The sequence below is a fragment of the Canis aureus genome, chromosome 19 (genome assembly GCF_053574225.1).
Source record: "Canis aureus isolate CA01 chromosome 19, VMU_Caureus_v.1.0, whole genome shotgun sequence".
NCBI classification, from domain to species: Eukaryota; Metazoa; Chordata; class Mammalia; order Carnivora; family Canidae; genus Canis; species Canis aureus.
The window spans coordinates 20,260,604-20,278,939 of record NC_135629.1 but is presented as its reverse complement, the minus strand read 5'-3'; the positions used below and the strand labels follow the sequence as shown (position 1 = coordinate 20,278,939).

The 18,336-nt window shown below is 41.9% G+C and overlaps 1 protein-coding gene and 1 long non-coding RNA gene across 2 annotated transcripts in view; one reads left to right on the top strand and one right to left on the bottom strand.

Annotated features, from left to right (window-relative positions):
• Nucleotides 1-18,336, top strand: part of GXYLT2 (glucoside xylosyltransferase 2) — an 89,180-nt gene that overhangs the window by 62,217 nt on the left and 8,627 nt on the right. The window contains exons 4-6 of the mRNA XM_077858054.1: nucleotides 7,025-7,276; nucleotides 8,433-8,556; nucleotides 18,068-18,240. Coding sequence (XP_077714180.1) covers nucleotides 7,025-7,276; nucleotides 8,433-8,556; nucleotides 18,068-18,240 — 549 coding nt within the window. The remainder of the gene's footprint in view (nucleotides 1-7,024; nucleotides 7,277-8,432; nucleotides 8,557-18,067; nucleotides 18,241-18,336) is intronic.
• Nucleotides 11,333-16,219, bottom strand: LOC144289718 (uncharacterized). The gene is made up of 4 exons (XR_013357629.1): nucleotides 15,883-16,219; nucleotides 15,168-15,264; nucleotides 14,513-15,064; nucleotides 11,333-14,330 (listed from the first exon to the last, which is right to left on the bottom strand). It is a non-coding gene; the product is annotated as an uncharacterized LOC144289718 (long non-coding RNA).

The window sequence follows — 18,336 nt, the reverse complement described above, 5'->3', positions numbered from 1 at the left end:
AGAAATGAACAACAAAAAGAAATCTGGAAAATCCCAAATATTTGGAAATCAAACCACATACTTGTAAATAATCCATGGTCAAAGATTAAACATCCCTTTGGCTGCTCTGTGAGGAATAGATTGGAGAGGAGTAAATATGGACACAGTGAGACCAGTAAACAGGCTTGTCCAGACTTCTGGGGAGCTGTAATCATGCCTTGGACTCTGGGAAGGTGGTGGACAGGGAGAGAAAAGGGAAGATCCACATGTATTTGGAGGAAAAGCTGATAGGACTCTCTATGGTTGGATGTAGGCAATGTGAGTAAGAGAGGAAGAGTCTGACCTTGGGCTTTCTGGGTCACACTGTTTGACATCTCCCCTTTGCTCTCAGGACCCAGTCCAAATGCATCAGCATCCCTTCTGTTTGGGCCCTGTCTGTTCTGCCCCCTAATCCCCAGCAGCCTGGCTCTCCTCCTCTCAGCTCCAGCCCCACCAGGCACCTTGCCATTTGGTTCTATGCCACGTTCTCTCAGTTGTGGACCTTCCCACATGCTGTTCCAGTTGCCTTCAGTACGCTTTGCCCTGTTGTTCGCTCTTCACTCAGTAGATGGTGCTTCTTCTGGGAGGCCTTCTCTGCTTTCACTGCAGACTGGTTGAGGGGCCCTGATATGTGCTTCCCTCCCACCCCTGTCACCCCCTACACCTCACTTCGCCTAGCTACCTCCCCCAGTAGACCTCTCGAGACCAGAGAATATGCCTCATTCTTTCACTACTACTACTACAATGGCCACTGCTGCTATGGCCAGGACCTTACTCCCCAGGCTGTGAATCAAGGACCCCGGCCCTTGTGGAGACAGGATGATACTATCTTACTAAGACTGTGGCACATCAACTGAGTGCTTCTCTGTGTTTGTCAGAGGCTTCACACGCACTGTGCCATTTCATCATCCCAGCAGCACTGTGAATGGGTTGCCTGCGCCACTTAAAGGATGATAAACTGAGGCATAGAAGGCATCAGTAACTCGCCCAACACCATATAGTTAGTAGCAGAAATGGAATTTGAGTTCAGACACAGTCATCCCCCCACCCCCCCTTATCCACGTTTCACTTTGCACAGTTTCAGTTACTCGTAGTCAACCTCAGCTGGAAGCAGATGATCCTCCTTCTGACACATGGTCAGAAGATTATTGGTAGCCTGACGTCACGTCACCATGCCTACATCACTCACCTCACTGCACGCCATCACCTAGGCATTTTACCATCTCAAATCATCACAAGAAAGGCGAGGCCAACACAACATTTTGAGAGAGACATCAGTCACATAACTTTCATTACAGTGTATTGTAGGGCTTGTTCCATTTTATTATTGTTGTTAATCTCTTACTGTGCCTAATTTATAAATTAGACTTTATCATAGGCACACATGTGTAGGACAAAATAGTATGTGTAAGGGGTTCGGTACTTTCCACCATTCCAGGCATCTGCTGCTCTGGGAACATACCCCTCGTGGATTTAGGAGGGCTACTGAAATTAGACTTCAAACCGAAAGCTTTTAACCACTAAGTTGTACCGTCAAAGAACAGTTGAAGCAAAAACAGTGAGTCCCTGATAATCTTGTTGCCTGTGACCAGCCTCTGGTCCTCACTAAGCACAAAGAGCCAGCAGGCTTCACGGAGGACAGCCACTCAGGTTGGGGCAGTGAATGGGGCAGGGACAGGAACACCCGTTAGCCAGCATGATCACGTACAACTGGCTATTGTATGCTGCCTTTCTGCCCCCTCCTTCCCTAAGAAAACAAAGGCCTCATTTCTAGTGCTGACTGATTTCCATAAGGGAATTAGAATGGCTAATTTTATATCCTTTTGGTAAATATTCCTCTTCCCATTATAACATGGCCAAATGATCCTCTTCAAATTAATACCAGCAATAATTGCTGCAGAATTAGCCTCCAGAGACACAATGTTATAGAGAGAGTGAGTTCCCTCCCTCCCTGGTCCTTTGTTTTTTCAGATAAAGAGTAAAAAAGCCTTATGTACTTGTTTTCAGTTAAGGTAATAAGTAGATTGTGTTGTCAGAAGGTTCAAAAACTGCTTGACTATGACTCTATAAAAGGCTTTTTGTGGTTGACATGTTTTGAAGTGCTGTGAGCATTGATGGGAATGGTAACTAATTACACTTGATACTTTACAAGGGAAAACATAGAGACTTCTTACAGTAACAACACTGTTACTTGTTGAGTACTGACTATGGACCCGCCACTGTACCAAGTACCTTGTGGGTGTTATTTCACTACATCGTTATGACAACCTGGGGAGAAGGGTGGTGGTGGTGATATGGCTTTCCACTTTTTACAAATGGGTAGCTGAGGCCTGGAAAGAGAGAGGAACTTGTCCAATGTCACAGAGCGAGGGGTCATCCTGCCTGGAATTGAACTCACGAATACTGGACTCAAGATGTTAAGAACTATCATGTCTCTGAGATGTACCATTAGGTATCGTGTGTCTGCTTGAGAAACATGAGCTACCTACGAAACTGGATACACTTAGTTTAACAAGCTCACACCTGCAAAAGCACCATTGTGGTCTAGAGCTAGATGATTTGATCAGTGCCCCCAGAAACCTTTGATGTACCCCCTCCCAGGAGCACCCAATGGGCTTCTTTACATCTGAGGGAGAACAGGTGCCGAGGTAGGTAGGAGGGAGCTAGGCTTCAGCAGTTACAAATACCGGTAGGTACCCACGAGGGCCAGACAGGTAACTCAGGATTGACACATCAGGTGCCATCTCAGATAAGGATGACTCTGTCGTAACTTGCACTTGACTTTTTTCTTTGTCTCACATGATGCCCACAGCCCATCAGAAAATCCTTTTGGCCATATCTTGAAACTCTATTTAGGATTTGACTTCTCACTCTCTGAGCTGTAACCCCCTGATCCAGGCCACCGTCACAACTCACCCTAATTACTAAAATGCTGTTCTAACGGGGCTCCCTACTTCCCCTGCCCACTTTAATCGTCTGTTCTCAGTGTGGCCCACAGTAACCATTTCTCTAAGTCATATCATGTTGCCCCTCTGTTAAAGCTCCCCAGTGGTGCCATCTCACTCAGTAAAATCCTAAGTTCTTCCAAGGGCAAGCAAAGCCCCAAATGGCCCCCATCCCTCTCTATCCTCCTCCCCAGTTCTTCTTCCTTGTGTTGGCCCTGGTCGAGCCACACTGGTCCCCTGCTCTTCTGGAAATGTGCCAGCCTGCTTTATTCTCATTTCCTCACCTCCTTCTGAGTGATGCTTTCTCTACAGCCCTATTTACAATTACAAACTCCTCTGTACCCGAGACCCCTGGTTCCTTTCCCTACTTTATTCTTCTTCTGCTTATATACTATATAATCAATATATTTGTCTTATTTATTATGTGACTCCCTCATGAGGCCAGAAATTTTTGTCTGTCTCAGTCACTGCTGGTCACAACCTGGCACCTAGTGGACTCTCCATAAATGTTTATTGTATGAATCAACTGAGAATGTCGAGAGTACCTGTAAATAAGTGCCACCTGATTTTTCCCTTGTAGAATGCAAGCCATTCATTCTTGCTGGAGCTGTCAATTTTTTTAAAAGACAGAAATGCAGAAATTTGGGGCACCTGGGTGGCTCAGTTAGTTAAGTGTCTGCCTTTGGCTCAGATCATGATCTCAGGGTCCTAGGATTGAGCCCTGCATCAGGCTCCCTGCTCAATGGGAAGTCTGCTTCTCCCTCTCCCTCTTCCCTGCACCCCCACACTCATGTGCATTCTTTCTCTCTTTCTTAGTCTTGCTCTCTCATGTAAATAAAACTTTTTTAAAAACCTATAGGAAGAAATGAAAAGCACTATAAATATTACACATATGAGCAAAAAAATAATAAAAGACTAGATTTGTTCTCATTTCCATAAATAAAATAAAATAAATTGATAGGCTAAGACCATTTAAGGTGTGCTCCTTGTAGGCCAAAGTCTTAAAACATGACCAAACATTATGCTGGTGAAAGTAATAAGGGGCAAGAGGCATCCTCTTACATTTCTGGCCAAAATCTAAATTGGTCCATTTCTAGAGAAGTAGTTTGGCAATATGTATCAAGCTTACAAATGCATGTATTCTTTGACTAAGGAATTACATTTTAATGAATTTATCCTTACTAATACACTCCTGTGTGTTCGAAATGAATTAAGATAAGGAGGTTTCTCATTGTGACACTGTTTGTAATAACAAAAGCTTGAAAATAACCTAAATGTCCTACAATATGTAGCTAGATAAATTATGGTAGAGCCACACAATGAAATGCTACACGGGCATCAAAAATAAGTAAAATCTGGATCCCTGGGTGGCGCAGCGGTTTAGTGCCTGCCTTTAGCCCAGGGCGCGATCCTGGAGACCCGGGATCGAATCCCACATCGGGCTCCCGGTGCATGGAGCCTGCTTCTCCCTCTGCTTCTCTGTGTGTGTGTGTGTGACTATCATAAATAAATAAAAATTAAAAATAAAAAATAAAAAAATAAAAACCTAAAAAAAAATTAAAAAAAATAAGTAAAATCTTTATGCACTGATATGTAAAGTCCTCCTACATGATTTTTTTAAAAGCAGGCTGATAACATTGTGTACACTACACTACCATTTGTAGCATAGTAAAAGAGAGGAAGGTACGTATTTATTTAGCTATTTATTCTTACATTATAATAAACTTCTGGCACAACATGGAGCAGTCCAGAATCATCAGTTCCCTCAACGAATGGGACTCGGTGACAAAATCACAAGGAAGAATAAATTGTCAACACATTACCTTAATATATTTTTATTTTTAACCACGTAAATATTTACTACATTAAAAAGAAAAGAAATCCATATTACATGCTTAGAAATCTCCCCCAAAAAGATACCCATTATAGTATTATTTCTAATAATTAAAAGGGGAGCAATCTTGTGTGTCAAATAATAGAATATTGGTTAAATAAAAATTTTACCCTATTTAAGTTTATTCTGGTTTTATAGATTTCCAGTACCACTTTTTTGCTTTTTTTCTCTCTTAATTAAAAATATGGCCTCTAACATCATGTTGGAATATCTCCATTCTTCAGATCTTTATAGTTTTTTTTTTCTAGACCTTCTCCAGTAGAGTCTTTTTGTTTTGATGAGGAGTAGTAACATTTTGTCAAAGAAAGTGATGATAGCTTTAATAAAATGATGACTTAGGGCCAAGAAAAAAACTAGGGTAATCAAGTCAGCAAGGTTCTTTTGAGTGAATGTCTACATAACCTTTAATTGATTAAAGCATTAATGTTGTAGGCTTTTATTCAAGCCTTATTAGATAATCAGCCATAAAGAGAAATTTGTACTATTTCACATGGGTTCAAATAGCTTTCTCTTCCTCTCTGATTCTGTAATTCTGAATTAGCTTTTTATTGGAACACCACACAGTCTCTTTTCCCTGAAAACACATTCTAGAAAGTGACTTAATCTTGCTATAACCTTATTAGCTAAAATCCAGCAATCATTAGCATTATATCTGAAATCTCTTTGAATTTTTGATACCTATATCAAACAGTGTGCATGTTCATCAATTTTAAATATTGGGGATCCCAATGGAATATTGTCTTAGCTTGCCAAAACAAAATACAAAACAAAATACAAAATACCATAGATTGTTTGGCTTAAACCATAGAGATTTATTTTCTCACACTTCTGCAGGCTGGAAGTCAGAGATCAGGGTCCCAGCATGGTTGGGTTCTGGTGAAGTACCTCTTCCAGGCTTGAGATAGCTGCTTCTCATCGTTTTCTCACATGATAGAGACAGACAGCAAGTTCTCTGGCATCTCTTCTTATAAGGGCACAAATCTGTTCAGGAAAGCCCCACTCTCATGATCTAATTGAACCTTAATTGCCTTCCACAGGCCTCGTCTACAAATACTATCACACTGGGAATTAGGGTTTCAACATATGAATTTTGAAAGGACAAAGACATTCAGCCCATTGCAAGTGTTGTTATGGTATTAGGATGATGTTAGGCCAGGGATCCAGGAAAATTCAAATCCTTCCTTAATTAAGCTACCACTAAATTTGGGGAATAACAGCAAAACAAGGCAGATAACACTATCACTAAGACTTTGAGGTCTCAAACCCCAAGGCAAAACTCTGGTAAACTAAGCAGTTAAAGAAGGAGAACTCAATTGCTTTAGGCAGCTGGCTTGAATGAACTGCAGCAGGGTTAAAAATCATAGCCCATGAACTGGAATGGTTTTTACACTTCATATGGTGAAAAGAAATCAGAAGATTTTGTAGCATCTGAAAAATTACATGAAATGCAAATTTTAGTGTCCATGAATACAGTTTTATTGAAACACAGCCATGCCCATTCTTTTCACATTGTTGTCACTTTTGTACTACAGTGGCAGACTTGTACTGTGGCAACAGAGTGTTGCATTTACTCTCTGACCCTTTAGAGAAAAAGTTTGCCAATTCCGATCTACAAACAAAGCTGACCAGTGGCTTGTTTCGCCTATTCCCAAGACTAAATCTTAGCTGAAAATGTTATTTCAAAAAGATGTAGTCATACCCATCAACATAGAAGAAACAGTCCAGAGTCAGAATATTTACTCCAAGCCTGGCATGAACTGGTCTAGAGACTGTCCAATTCATGTTACCTAATGCCAGACCCACCTGTTCCAAGAAAAAACTAAGGGAGGACAGATGGCTTCATTGAAGGATGAAAGTAGAAGAGAGGGCCTCCGTCCATGTGCTGATGTTGGCATTCCTTTGAGAGTTCAAACCTTAACAAATATAGTCTAGGATCCTAGAATTAAACCAGTCTGAATTAAGATTTATTTTCCTTTGAGTCTCTACCCCTTGATTAAGATTTATCCCTGAAGTCAAAGGTGACAGGAGGAATGGAAACTAAGAAGGGTACCCTTTCTAGAATTCAACATTGACCAATGAAATTGGTGGCGCTGTTGATATATCAGACCACTTCCTTTGTTTCTGATTTTTGTTTTGTTTTCACCCTCTTCCCCGCAAACTCCCAAAGGTGATTTTAAAGGATGTGGATTCTCTTCTTTACGTGGACACTGATGTTCTCTTTCTGAGACCTGTCGATGACATCTGGAAGCTTCTGAGGCAATTTAACGCCACACAGCTTGCAGCCATGGCTCCTGAACATGAAATCCCCAAGATTGGCTGGTACAGCCGCTTCGCTCGGCACCCTTTCTATGGCTCTGCTGGAGTTAATTCAGGAGTCATGCTGATGAATTTAACTCGCATACGAAGTGCTCAGTTTAAGGTAAGGAAATACTGTATATTTCATGTTTAAAAATTGGGATTTCTTTAGGTATTTCACCAGTGATTTTCCTAGATTGTCAGTGTATTGATTCTGGAAGTAGGTGGCTTGTAGTGGGATGGAAGGAGCCAGGGAAGAGGAAAATATTTGGGAAGCTATGAAATACTTGTTCAGGAAAAGTCCAGGTGGTTATGGAATTTAAAGCTTCAGCAGAATTGTTATTCAGGAATGTTATGTTGCATTTCTAAATTCTATAATGTTTGAACTATGTTTATACCCAAAGCTTCAAAAACCATGAAAAAGTCTGTGGAATTATCCTAGGGATATATATAAGTATACAGAGATATTTGTACAAGGCTGCTCATGGCCTCATCTTTTATCCTAGTAAAGAACTGAAAAGAATCTAAATGAACATCATTGGAGAACTAGTCTAAAAATTTTTTTTTAAATGCATCATCCTATTAAGAATTAGATCAACCTAAAAAAAGAGAGAGAGAGAGAATTAGATCTATAAGTAAGGTAAATAAGATCTCTAAAAAGTATCAAGGAGAGGAAGTTAAAATGCAACAGAAATCATAGTACCATAAAGTATGATCTCTTTTATGGCTTAGAAATTTCCAGAAGAATACCTAAGAGAATACCTAATTCTCAACTGTGGATATTTCTGGGAAAAGTGGGGGTGGAAATGGTAGGAGGATGGAGGAAGAGTTTTTTACTTTTTAATTTTATCTTTGTATGCTGTTTGAATATTTATTCTATGAATGTGTTGCTTCTATTTCAAAAGCAAATTATGTTAAGACAAGGAAAAGGTGTTTTCCCTTACTTTAATTCTGCTATTTGTATTTTGTTCCTTCATTTCTGAGGCAAGAATTAAGCATAAGAAAAAAAGGTTCAATTTGGGCATGATTTTCTGAGTAGAAACTACAGCCCCAACTACTGGTTCCTAGTCCATCAAGTATCCATGTGTTATCATCCATCTGGCAAAACTCTAAAGTCCAGCTCTAGTTTTGCATTGTCCTGTGTGTTGAGGCCAGCAGGACTCCTTGTTTGTTTGCTTCATTCCTGGGGGTTTAGGGGAACCAATTCCTCAACACCATTTCTTGGTCGACAAGATGTATTTGCTTTGCCTCAGCCGCTCTGATGGTTTTCTCTTTTCCAGAACAGCATGATTCCAACAGGCTTGGCTTGGGAGGACATGTTGTACCCTCTGTACCAGAAGTACAAGAATGCCATCACGTGGGGAGACCAGGATTTATTAAATATTATTTTTTATTTCAATCCAGGTAGGCTCCCTTGCAAGAATGCCATTTGTGTAGGAGTCCACCCACCTCTTCTCACAGAGCACATTCCAGTCTGGTCTACCATTGACTGAGCCTGAATTGTGTCTGGTGTTCCCCTATGAAGTGCGCTCTTTCATTCACCCCCTGCCCCCCAGGCTTCTGCCCGGGGGCGGCCCTCATGCTGCTGACACAAAAGGCCAAATGTTGAAACCTCCAACACTGGACTCCATTTTTGGAGAATATCTTTTAGATTTTGCCACACCATTCTTCTAAGAAGTGTGGTCAAAATTAGTGGCAGGGCACAGAACTGAATGACAACATTATAAACTAGACATGAGGCCCTCCATGGCTAAACAATTGCTAGATTGAAAGGAATGGATTCTTGGGATCCCTACAGCTAAGTATGTTGTTCATGGTTAAATGAGCCTAGAATAAGGGCCTAGATTCCCCAATTCATTTTTCTTTTCATGTGAGGCAAAAGAAATCTTTCTTACGTGGTTGTATCACTGATTTGGTGGAGTTGGGGGAGGGAAGGAGATAAAAATTTCTGATCTGTGTTTTTTGTTGTTGACACCTAAAACAAATAAAATTTTTTTCTTTCCTCTTTCTTTTTCTTTCTTCTTATATAGTATTGTTAAAATCAAAACCATATTTTCTCCTCAAGAAAGATTTTTTTGGGGGGAGAAAAAGCACTCGTTACCCAGACTATTCAGCTCATTTCTTTGCTTTACAAAATCCTAAAATAGAGACTATTTTATAGTCAGTCTATAAAGACTTCGGCCTGTGATAACCTGTCACCCTGGAAGCACCTACTAAGTAATTAGATTTTTTTTTTAAACAAAACTCTGAGATAGAACCTAATCTCATATGTCTTCAGATCTAGAAGGAGCAAGTCCTAGAAAAGAAAAAAAAAAAGCAGATTGAAACAGTTTCTGGGGGAAATCCCCAACTGCAAATTCATTAGATGAAGGGAATATCTTGGCTGTTCACTGGGGGCATGTTTTATTCCATTTCCCTCTGATAATAATAGGGACGTTATGGTCTCTACCTCCTCTTTTCTCCTCCTAAGCAGATTTTGTCTTTTTTTCTAGGTGGAGATGGATTGGTTAGGACTCTTGGCTGCATGTGAAAGACCCCCAGAGTTAGCCCAAGCACAAAGGATACTTTTTTTTTTTTTTTTAAGATTTTACTTATCTATTCATGAGACACAGAGAGAGAGAGAGAGAGAGAGAGAGAGGCTGAGACACAGGCAGAGGGAGATACAGGCTCCCCGTGGGGAGCCCGATGCAGGACTGGATCCCAGGACCCCAGGATCATGACCTGAGCCAAAAGCAGATGCTTAACCACTGAACCACCAGGTGTCCTCACAAGGGATACTTTTTTATTAGCAAACTGGTGTCTGCTAGAAACTGAGGCAGGAAGGCCAGCAGGCTCAGCCCATGACCTGAAGCAGGAAAGGGTAAATGATAAGGAGGCCAGGGTAGACTTGTTGTCTTCCACTGACATTGTTTCTTCTTCTCTTTGTGCCCCTCATTCTCTGCTCCTCAGGCCTCAAAGCCAAGTACCAAGGTTTCATAGTCCAGGTGCAGCCACATGGAGAGATTAACTCTATCCTCTTTCCAAATTCCCAGGGGGTGAAACCAGATGGTTCCAGCACGGGTCAGCTAGGCCAAGAGCATAAGGTGAAGAAAGAATGGCTGACATTTATTATTTACTAAGTGCCAGGTGCTGTTCTAAGCATTATCTTCTTTAATCCTTGCAACCACCCTGAGAATATAATCCCCTATAATTTTTATAGACAAAGGTACCAAGGAAAAGAGAGTTTGGTAATTTGCAGCACTGCTAATGAGTGACAGGGCAGGGGTACAAATGCAGGCCTCTCTGACTTCCACCCTCTGGGTTTTGGGGAGAGGGGAAATTTTAAGAGAGAGAATCCTAGAGAGCTGGTGCACATCCCAAGATGTAAATCTGTACTGAATTATTTGTCCTTTAAATATTGCCTTTTCCTCTCTGTTATGTGGCTAAAGCTATCTTGTATAAGCCCATCTGGACATATTCCCAAATAGGAATTCTAAAGATTCGCAGTTTCCTCCCCAGAAATCCTCTTAGCCTGTTGCAGATTATTTGAGGACGTGATCAGTGAGTAAAGAATACTTGAAGGCAGTTGTAAGCAGCTTTGCAATTAGACAGGAGCCCTTGTATTTAATTGGAGCTGAATACCAGCTGAGTTTGATGGCTTCTGTACTCCCCATCTTAAATCCATTGAGTCTTCAAATATTATCCAAGAGTTTTGAAGTTGTTGTAAACCCTGGTTCTGAGCAGTCCCAATAACCCAAGTTTTCTAGCTTTCGATTGGCAAGTTCTTAGGTTACTCCTTGATTGTTCTTTGTGTGACCTACATCTGATTGCCCTTTTTCATACTTTCTCCAGATACTTTATTAAACACAAAATCCTTGAACTGAAACCTATTCAATATCCTCCACATGATAAGCTTTTTATTTGTTTATATTGTGATCATTTTCTATAAGCCAGAAAACTATTTTGAAAAAAGATTGTTCACCTTTATCCCTAGAAAGGAGAGAGGGAGTGGAGGAGGAGGAGATTGGCTCTGACATGGGACTAATATGCTTGTTGTTATGGTCCTTTCGGTTACCATGGACGAAGAAGCAATAAACAAAAAACCTGAGCACATGTCTGGAATGGTATTATTATAGCCTCATGTAGTTAATAACACCACTTTTGAAAATGTGTTTAAAAGTCATTAGTTTAAGGGCACCTGAGTGGCTCAGTTGGTTAAGCATCTGCTTTCTGCTCAGGTCATGGTCTCAAGGTACTGAGATTGAGCCCCTTATCATGCTTTCTGCTCAGTGGGGAGTTGGCCTCTCCCTCTCCATATGCTTCTCCCCCAATTCCTCTCTCTCTCTCTTTTTCTCACTCTCTCTCAAATAAATAAAATATTTTTCAAAGAAGTCATTAGTTTAAAAATATTTTACAACTCTTGCCATAATTAGATAGTCCATTTCTGTGGGTGTGTAATTGCAGGACTGGGTACTAGACAAGAGGAGAGAGCTGGAGCTCAGGAGGGACATGCAGGTTGCTCAGCCCACAGGACATTTCCTGGCAGGTGAGCCAAGGTAGCTTCTTCAAGGGGTGGAGGACTGAGCTCACAATTCTACATATGAGTTCGAGTAGAGAGCAGAGTTCTGTAGGAAGGGTTGATTTGACCAGAGCCAGAAAAGCACCCTACACAGATTGCTTGGATTAATATGTTTATGTTCCAGGGAACAAAACTCAGGCCAGCTAAGGGACCAGGGGGTGGCCCTGGGAACACATGGGTCACATCGTGCTAGACCTCTTGGGAACTTGCTCTGGGAAACTGCTAAGGACCAGAGCTGATTTCTCCATCCCTCAGAGGCTCCATGGCCCCTGCCATCCTTGCTTCTCTCCACGCCTACCTGATTCCATTCTGTCTCTCAGCATTCTGTTTTACATGAGGCCCAGCCCTGAGCCAACACAACCTTACAAGCCCACAGCCAATGACGATGCATGTTCAGCAACAGCCCCCTTTGCTTCCTAATTCACATTCTTGAAGAGATAGAGAGATTTGCCTGGCCCTGTTTATGAAGTGATTCCAAACCCAGCTATAAATTAGTTCTCTTTGGATGGGAAGACTACCCATGATCTGGTCGTCAGGAGCCAGAAGAGCAAGGCCATGCAGCATCTTCCTCCCTCAGACAGGAACACCTATGTCTCTTCCTTCTTCAGGAACAATTTCCAAAAAGGTGGGCTTTGGGCAGGGAAGGAAATGAAACCAGCCAAGTATGGGTAACCAGGCAGGGCGTCCAGCCAGATAGCAACAGTAGGATTCTGCTTACAGAGAGAGAGAAGAGCTGAAACGCTCATGGAATACACATAGATTGTCATGGGTTATACAAAGAGTGTGATGGCAGGGAGTTGTGAGGGGTTTGGTGGGGCCACAGGGAGCAGGACACACAGTCACATGGGACAGCCTCTTTGGTGGCCCCCTTAGGGCCTCGTTCTCATCCTGCCAGGGTCACTAGAGCCCTATATTCTGAGTGTGTAACCACACTGGATCTTCACCCTACCCAAAGCTCCCAGCATCTGGCAGTGGTGAGTGTGTTGTGGGCTTCACAGGCCCAGCTACCTAGTGTTAGGATTGTTCCCAGAAACTGGTAACATCTTCTTGTTCAGGGAGCCTGGGAGTTTCATGAGCTCTGATAGCAAAGTCAAGAGTGAAGACTGTGGGATATTTGTGGGAAGGGGTTGTATCTACTTTTTGTCTCTAGTGTGCAAGGCTTAGTACCTAGAACAGAGTTGGTCTTCGGAAGTGTTGGTTGGTTGAATGAATGGATTTGAGAGGATAGAGTGACAGAGGGAAGTGAATGGAAGAGAAAGTCCACACCAGGGAAAGCGAGGAGAGGAAGGAGAGGGAGAAAGCAAGAGCAAGGAGGACACATGTGGTAGAGGAACGTGTAAGTTCCATTTACTCATTCATTCAGCAGATACTGTTTGACTATCTACTGTGTGCCAGCCACAGTGGTGGGCACTGGGGATAATGCAGCGGACAGAACGGACAAGTGCCTATTTTCATGAAACCCACCTTCCAAATAACAGCAACTAGTTGTTACAAATCATGGGTTATAATAAATGCTATAAAGGGAATAAATGGGGGCACCTGGGTGGCTCAGTCAGTTAAGTGTCTGCCTTTGGCTCAGGTCATGATCTCAGGTTCTGGGGATGGAGCCCCACCTTGGGCTTCCCACTCAGCAGGAAGCCTGCTTCTCCCACTCCCTCTGCCCTTCCCCCCACTGCTTGTGCTCACTCGTTCTCACACGCTGTCTCTTTATTTCTCAGATAAATAAAATCTCTTTTTTTAAAAAAAGGAATAAGGCATCGAGAGAGATTATCAAGGCTGGAGGGAGAGAATTGCTTCCTTAGATTGTGTTATCAGGGTAGTCTTCCTGGAAAAAGTAATTGTCCTTTTGTGGGACAAGGTGCATTCCGGAAGAAGGAAGAAGAGGTTGCTGGGAAACCTCAGGTCCAGAATGACACATTAGAGAAACAGAACTAACAAACAAAAATTAATGATGCGTCCAACAGCCTCCATTCTGTTGGTAGTGTATCAAGCGAGTAGCAAGCCTGTCTCACCAGGAAGTGAAAACAATCAGGCATGAGCTGCTCCATGATCTTAGAGAACCCGAGAGTATGAAATAATCAAAACGTAAGGAGCAATCAATTCACATGGTACTTTGGAAATAGGAGACTCTGGAAATAAATGTAGACTCCTGAAGCAATCGCTAAGGGATTTCAGAGCCTGAGATAATCAGTTAATGAGCTTCTTTATCTATGTAAAATGGAGAGGAAAATAGCAAAGACTCAGGATTTGAAGAGGGGTTAGCCTGAAAAAATATTTTAAAATAAATTGCAGTAGTTGGAGGCCTGGGGATTTGGAATTTTAAAACCACTCACCGTATTATTTCCTGAGCAGTGGAAAGTACCCTGAACATTTCCCCATGCTGTCCTTTTTCACCATCAGATTTTGACAGCCCTGATAATCTTGCTTAAAATAGATCCATTTCAGAATGGTTATTGATCAGGTGCCAAAATAGCCATCATTAGTCCACTCTGCATGTTCATCAGCGGACCTCCATAGATGTCCCCTCTTTAGTCCGCCCCATGATGCTAGTGTGACCCCTCTTCTCCTTCCCCTGATTAACTAAATGGAAATTTCAAAATGTAACCCATGTAGAATTTATCTGTGAATAAAAAGACACAACTGTTATTTTTAACTGCCCACTCTTGATTTCCCTTTCTTTGGGTAACAGGGTTCCAGTTTTCTCAGGGGAATTTTTCTCTTCCTCCCCACTTTTAGTCCTCCCCCCCCCACCTGCTTTTGCATGCAGTCCTAGAGCCCCGTGGGCTCCTAACTCCCACTCACCCAGTCAGACCATATCCTCAGAACCTGAGTGTGGGGGGATCCAGGAGCAGAAAGTAGCCAAGGGTGCAGCATCAGCAGCAGCGCTGAAAAGCTGACATTAATTAGTGCCCACCCCTCAGAATCCAGGAGCTGTCCCACTTCCTGACCCAGTTCAACTCTACCCCCAATTTTTTGAGCTACTCTCTCTCTTTCCAAAGGAAATTTTTTTCCTTCTTTTTTTTCTCCTTCCAAGCTAGAATCCAAGTTAATAACCTGCAATCCAACATAGATTTATCTTTCTTGAATATTTTAGATCAAAGCAATCTATTTATACGACAACTTTGCTACCATCATCTTACCCCTTTGAAGAGACTGAATTTATCCCAGCAAAATTGAATAGCTTATCTTTTGTAAAGCACACTCTGATTTCCAAACTCTTCACCATGATCCGGCCATTCTCTCCTCCTTGAATCCTCTTCCAGGCCTCCATTTTTGACTGTCAAAATCCCATCCGTAGTCTGTAAGTCTGAGTTTAAATGAAACTTTACTGAAATATCCTCCTTTCTATGAACCCTGATTTAAAAAAAAAAAAAAAAAAAAAAACATGTTCATCTTGACTATACTGTATACTGTCTCCCTTACAAGAGTATGAATTCCCCAAGGGCAGCAGCCAAACCTTATCATCCAGTGACACCAATGTCTTGCATTGTGTGAATGAATACTTCTTGCAATTACATGCTCAATGTATTTTGCGTTTCTTCCTCTGAAAAATTCTGAAGGGGATTGTAAAGATGTGAATTGAATTCCATCTGGAATCCAGTTTCATATTTGAGATTCAACAGCTGGGTTTTAGCTGGTCTTCAGGAAATCGATAAACCCTGAAACTTATGAGCAAATGTTCTTAGATATACCCAGTTGTACCTTTTCAATGATAAGGTCTAAAGCTTTCATTAGATTCTGAGAAAGATCTGTGATCCATAAAAGGTTAAGAATACTGGCCACCTGCATATCTAGAAACAACTGTGGTAAAACATTTATTACCAATGTACTAGGTGTCAAGAACTATGCTAGGCTCATATTTACCTTTACTTTGTTTTATTCTTCCAGTGACTTAATGCGATAGTTCTTATAACAGTAACTGGTAATTATTACAACTTACAGTTATCATATGCTTTCTATATGTCATGTACTGTTCCAAATAGTTGTATTTATAAAAAAAAAAAAAAAAACAAACAAATAGTTGTATTTATAAGCTCACTTAATACTCCCCAGAATCCTACCGGACAAGATATTTACAGCCCTCTGCCCCTTACAGATGGTGAAACTCAGGCTCAGAAAAATTATGCAATTTGGCTGAGTTCATGCAAGTAGTGACAGTCCTGTATACAAACCTGGTGAGTTGACTCCAGAGCTTGCTCCCTTAGCCATTTCACTATTAGCATAATAAACCTGGAGTTCAACCCCAGATGATGTAGCTTCCTTTTACTGCTTCTAAATTAAGGTCCAGATAACCCACCAAGCGTATACTGCAATGAGGCAGTAGAAACAAACTTTGAAAATACATTCGTCTGATTTCAAAGCCTTTCTATCTCACCTTCTGTCTTAGAGTACCCTCACTGGGCATGGAGGCTGCAAAGAAAAGAAAAGGTTTCCTTTGTAATGGGGTGCTAGACAACCTGGGAAGAGGCAAAACCACTCCCCCTCCATCACTGATCTCAAATGCCACAAAGGCAGGAAGCAGACTTTCCTCTGTCCACTGTGTACATAGCAGGCACTCAATAAATATTTGTTGATTCAATCAGTGTAGTTACGAAAACAGAGATGGATTCTAGGGCAATTCACTCAGCAGGGAACATTAGCAGGTGCTTAAGCAGGGATTACAATTGCAAATACCCAGACAGATATCATAAATGAGCAATGTGATTCACCGAGTTTCAAAAGGCCACAATTTGTCTGAGGTCAGACACAGTTTAAAAGCACACAAGCACTTTTAGATATTTTCACTCACAGAGTCCTCATGCCTATACAGTGCAGAAAAGTCACACAACTAGAAGAGGAGTTTAAATCTAGATAATGTGACTTCAGGATGAGCACTACTCTCCCCCAGCTGTGGATTATATGTGGGCAAGTGTGGAAGTGAATGCAAGTGAGGGCAGCATCATGGTTGAGAGGGGTTCTCCCAAGAAAAGGAAAATCTCACAAGGTGTTTGTGATTAGGAATTGGGGGGTGACTCGGTGTCACCATGGCCCATAAAGACTGAGTGATAGAATTATTATATATATTATTTATTATTATGTATATTATATATATTACATATATATTATATATGTGTGATGAACCCTTCATTGTTTGCTTTCCATCTCGAAGCTCTCTGGAAGTAGTCTCTAAGCAGTGGTCCTTTCCATGAGAAGGGATGGCCATCAGCCCAACCAATGAGCACATCGTTATATTTTTCTGATCGTTATATATTTTCTGACAGCAGTAATTGATTTGGCCTTTCCCATGAACAATGACACACACTCGCCAAGAGCTTTGATCCATACTGCTCTTGCCCTGGCTTTTAAACACACCAAGCTGAGGAGCCAGGAAGCTCATAAGGGTCATGAATTTATTGCTAATTTTATAATCCTAGCCACCAAGAGGAAATTTTCTGAGTCCAACAGGATTAAAGCCAAGTTTCTCAACCTTGGCACTACTACTCTTGTGGGGGTTGTCCTGTTCACTGTGGAATGTTTAGGGTATCTCTGGTCTCACCCACTATGACCAGTGGTGGTCTCCTCCATGTATAACAACCGTGACCTCCCTCTAAACATTGCCAAATGGCTCCAGGGGAGGGCCCTGGCAAAAAACCACCAGATTAACACTACACATACAAGTACACCAATGTGCACGTGCTCACCCACAATGTATACAGTCACCTTGGCACAGGAACTTTTTTTTTCTTTGATCTTTTGGGGGAAGTTCTCCCCTTTACTGTTGTCATTTTTTGTTTTTTCCTTCATTTTGATTTTGTTGGTTGGTTGGTTTTTTAATACAAAGAGGAAGCTCTGCTTCTACCTTGATTCCAATTTTCCAGGTCTGTCTGTTTCATATAAACCTTTCCAAAGAGTGAATTGTATGTGCCTACACTGTTGACCACCACTGTGCGCTTGACATTTGGCTGAGCGTGTCACGTGTGCTTTATAAACATAATCATCACGCTAGGAGGGAGTTCCTGTCCTACCCATTTTACAGATGAGGAAAGCGAAGTACAGGGAGGCTGAATTACTGGACCTAAGCTGCACTGTCTTTGAATGAGGGAGCTGGATTTGGACCCAGGCTGTCTGCTGACCTTTGTTGCCTTCTTGTCCCTGATCCGTTGTCTTCCTTCTTTGGGTGAAACCTACAACATCCCTCGTATGTGCCCCTTCAATTCCTGATCTCAAAATATGGACAAAATGTGGTAAAGCTTGGGCTGTGAGTTCCCATCACACTCGCGTGTGGTATGCGGGTTATAGAAACATTGGTTTAACCACCAGGCACACAGAGGAGAGCAGGCACTGACTGTGGACATGTCTCTCTCTTGTCACCGCCAGAATATCTCTATGTGTTCCCCTGCCAGTGGAACTACCGTCCCGATCACTGCATGTACGGAAGCAACTGCAAAGAGGCTGAGCGGGAAGGTGTGTCTGTCCTGCACGGAAACCGAGGCGTCTACCATGACGATAAGCAGCCAACTTTCAAAGCGCTCTATGAAGCAATACGGGATGTAAGTGTGTTCCTGCCCCCGGTCAGCAGACACATGCTTATTCGACATGAAGCAGGACAGGCGCTTTGGTCACCAGTACCTTGGAAGGCCAAAGAA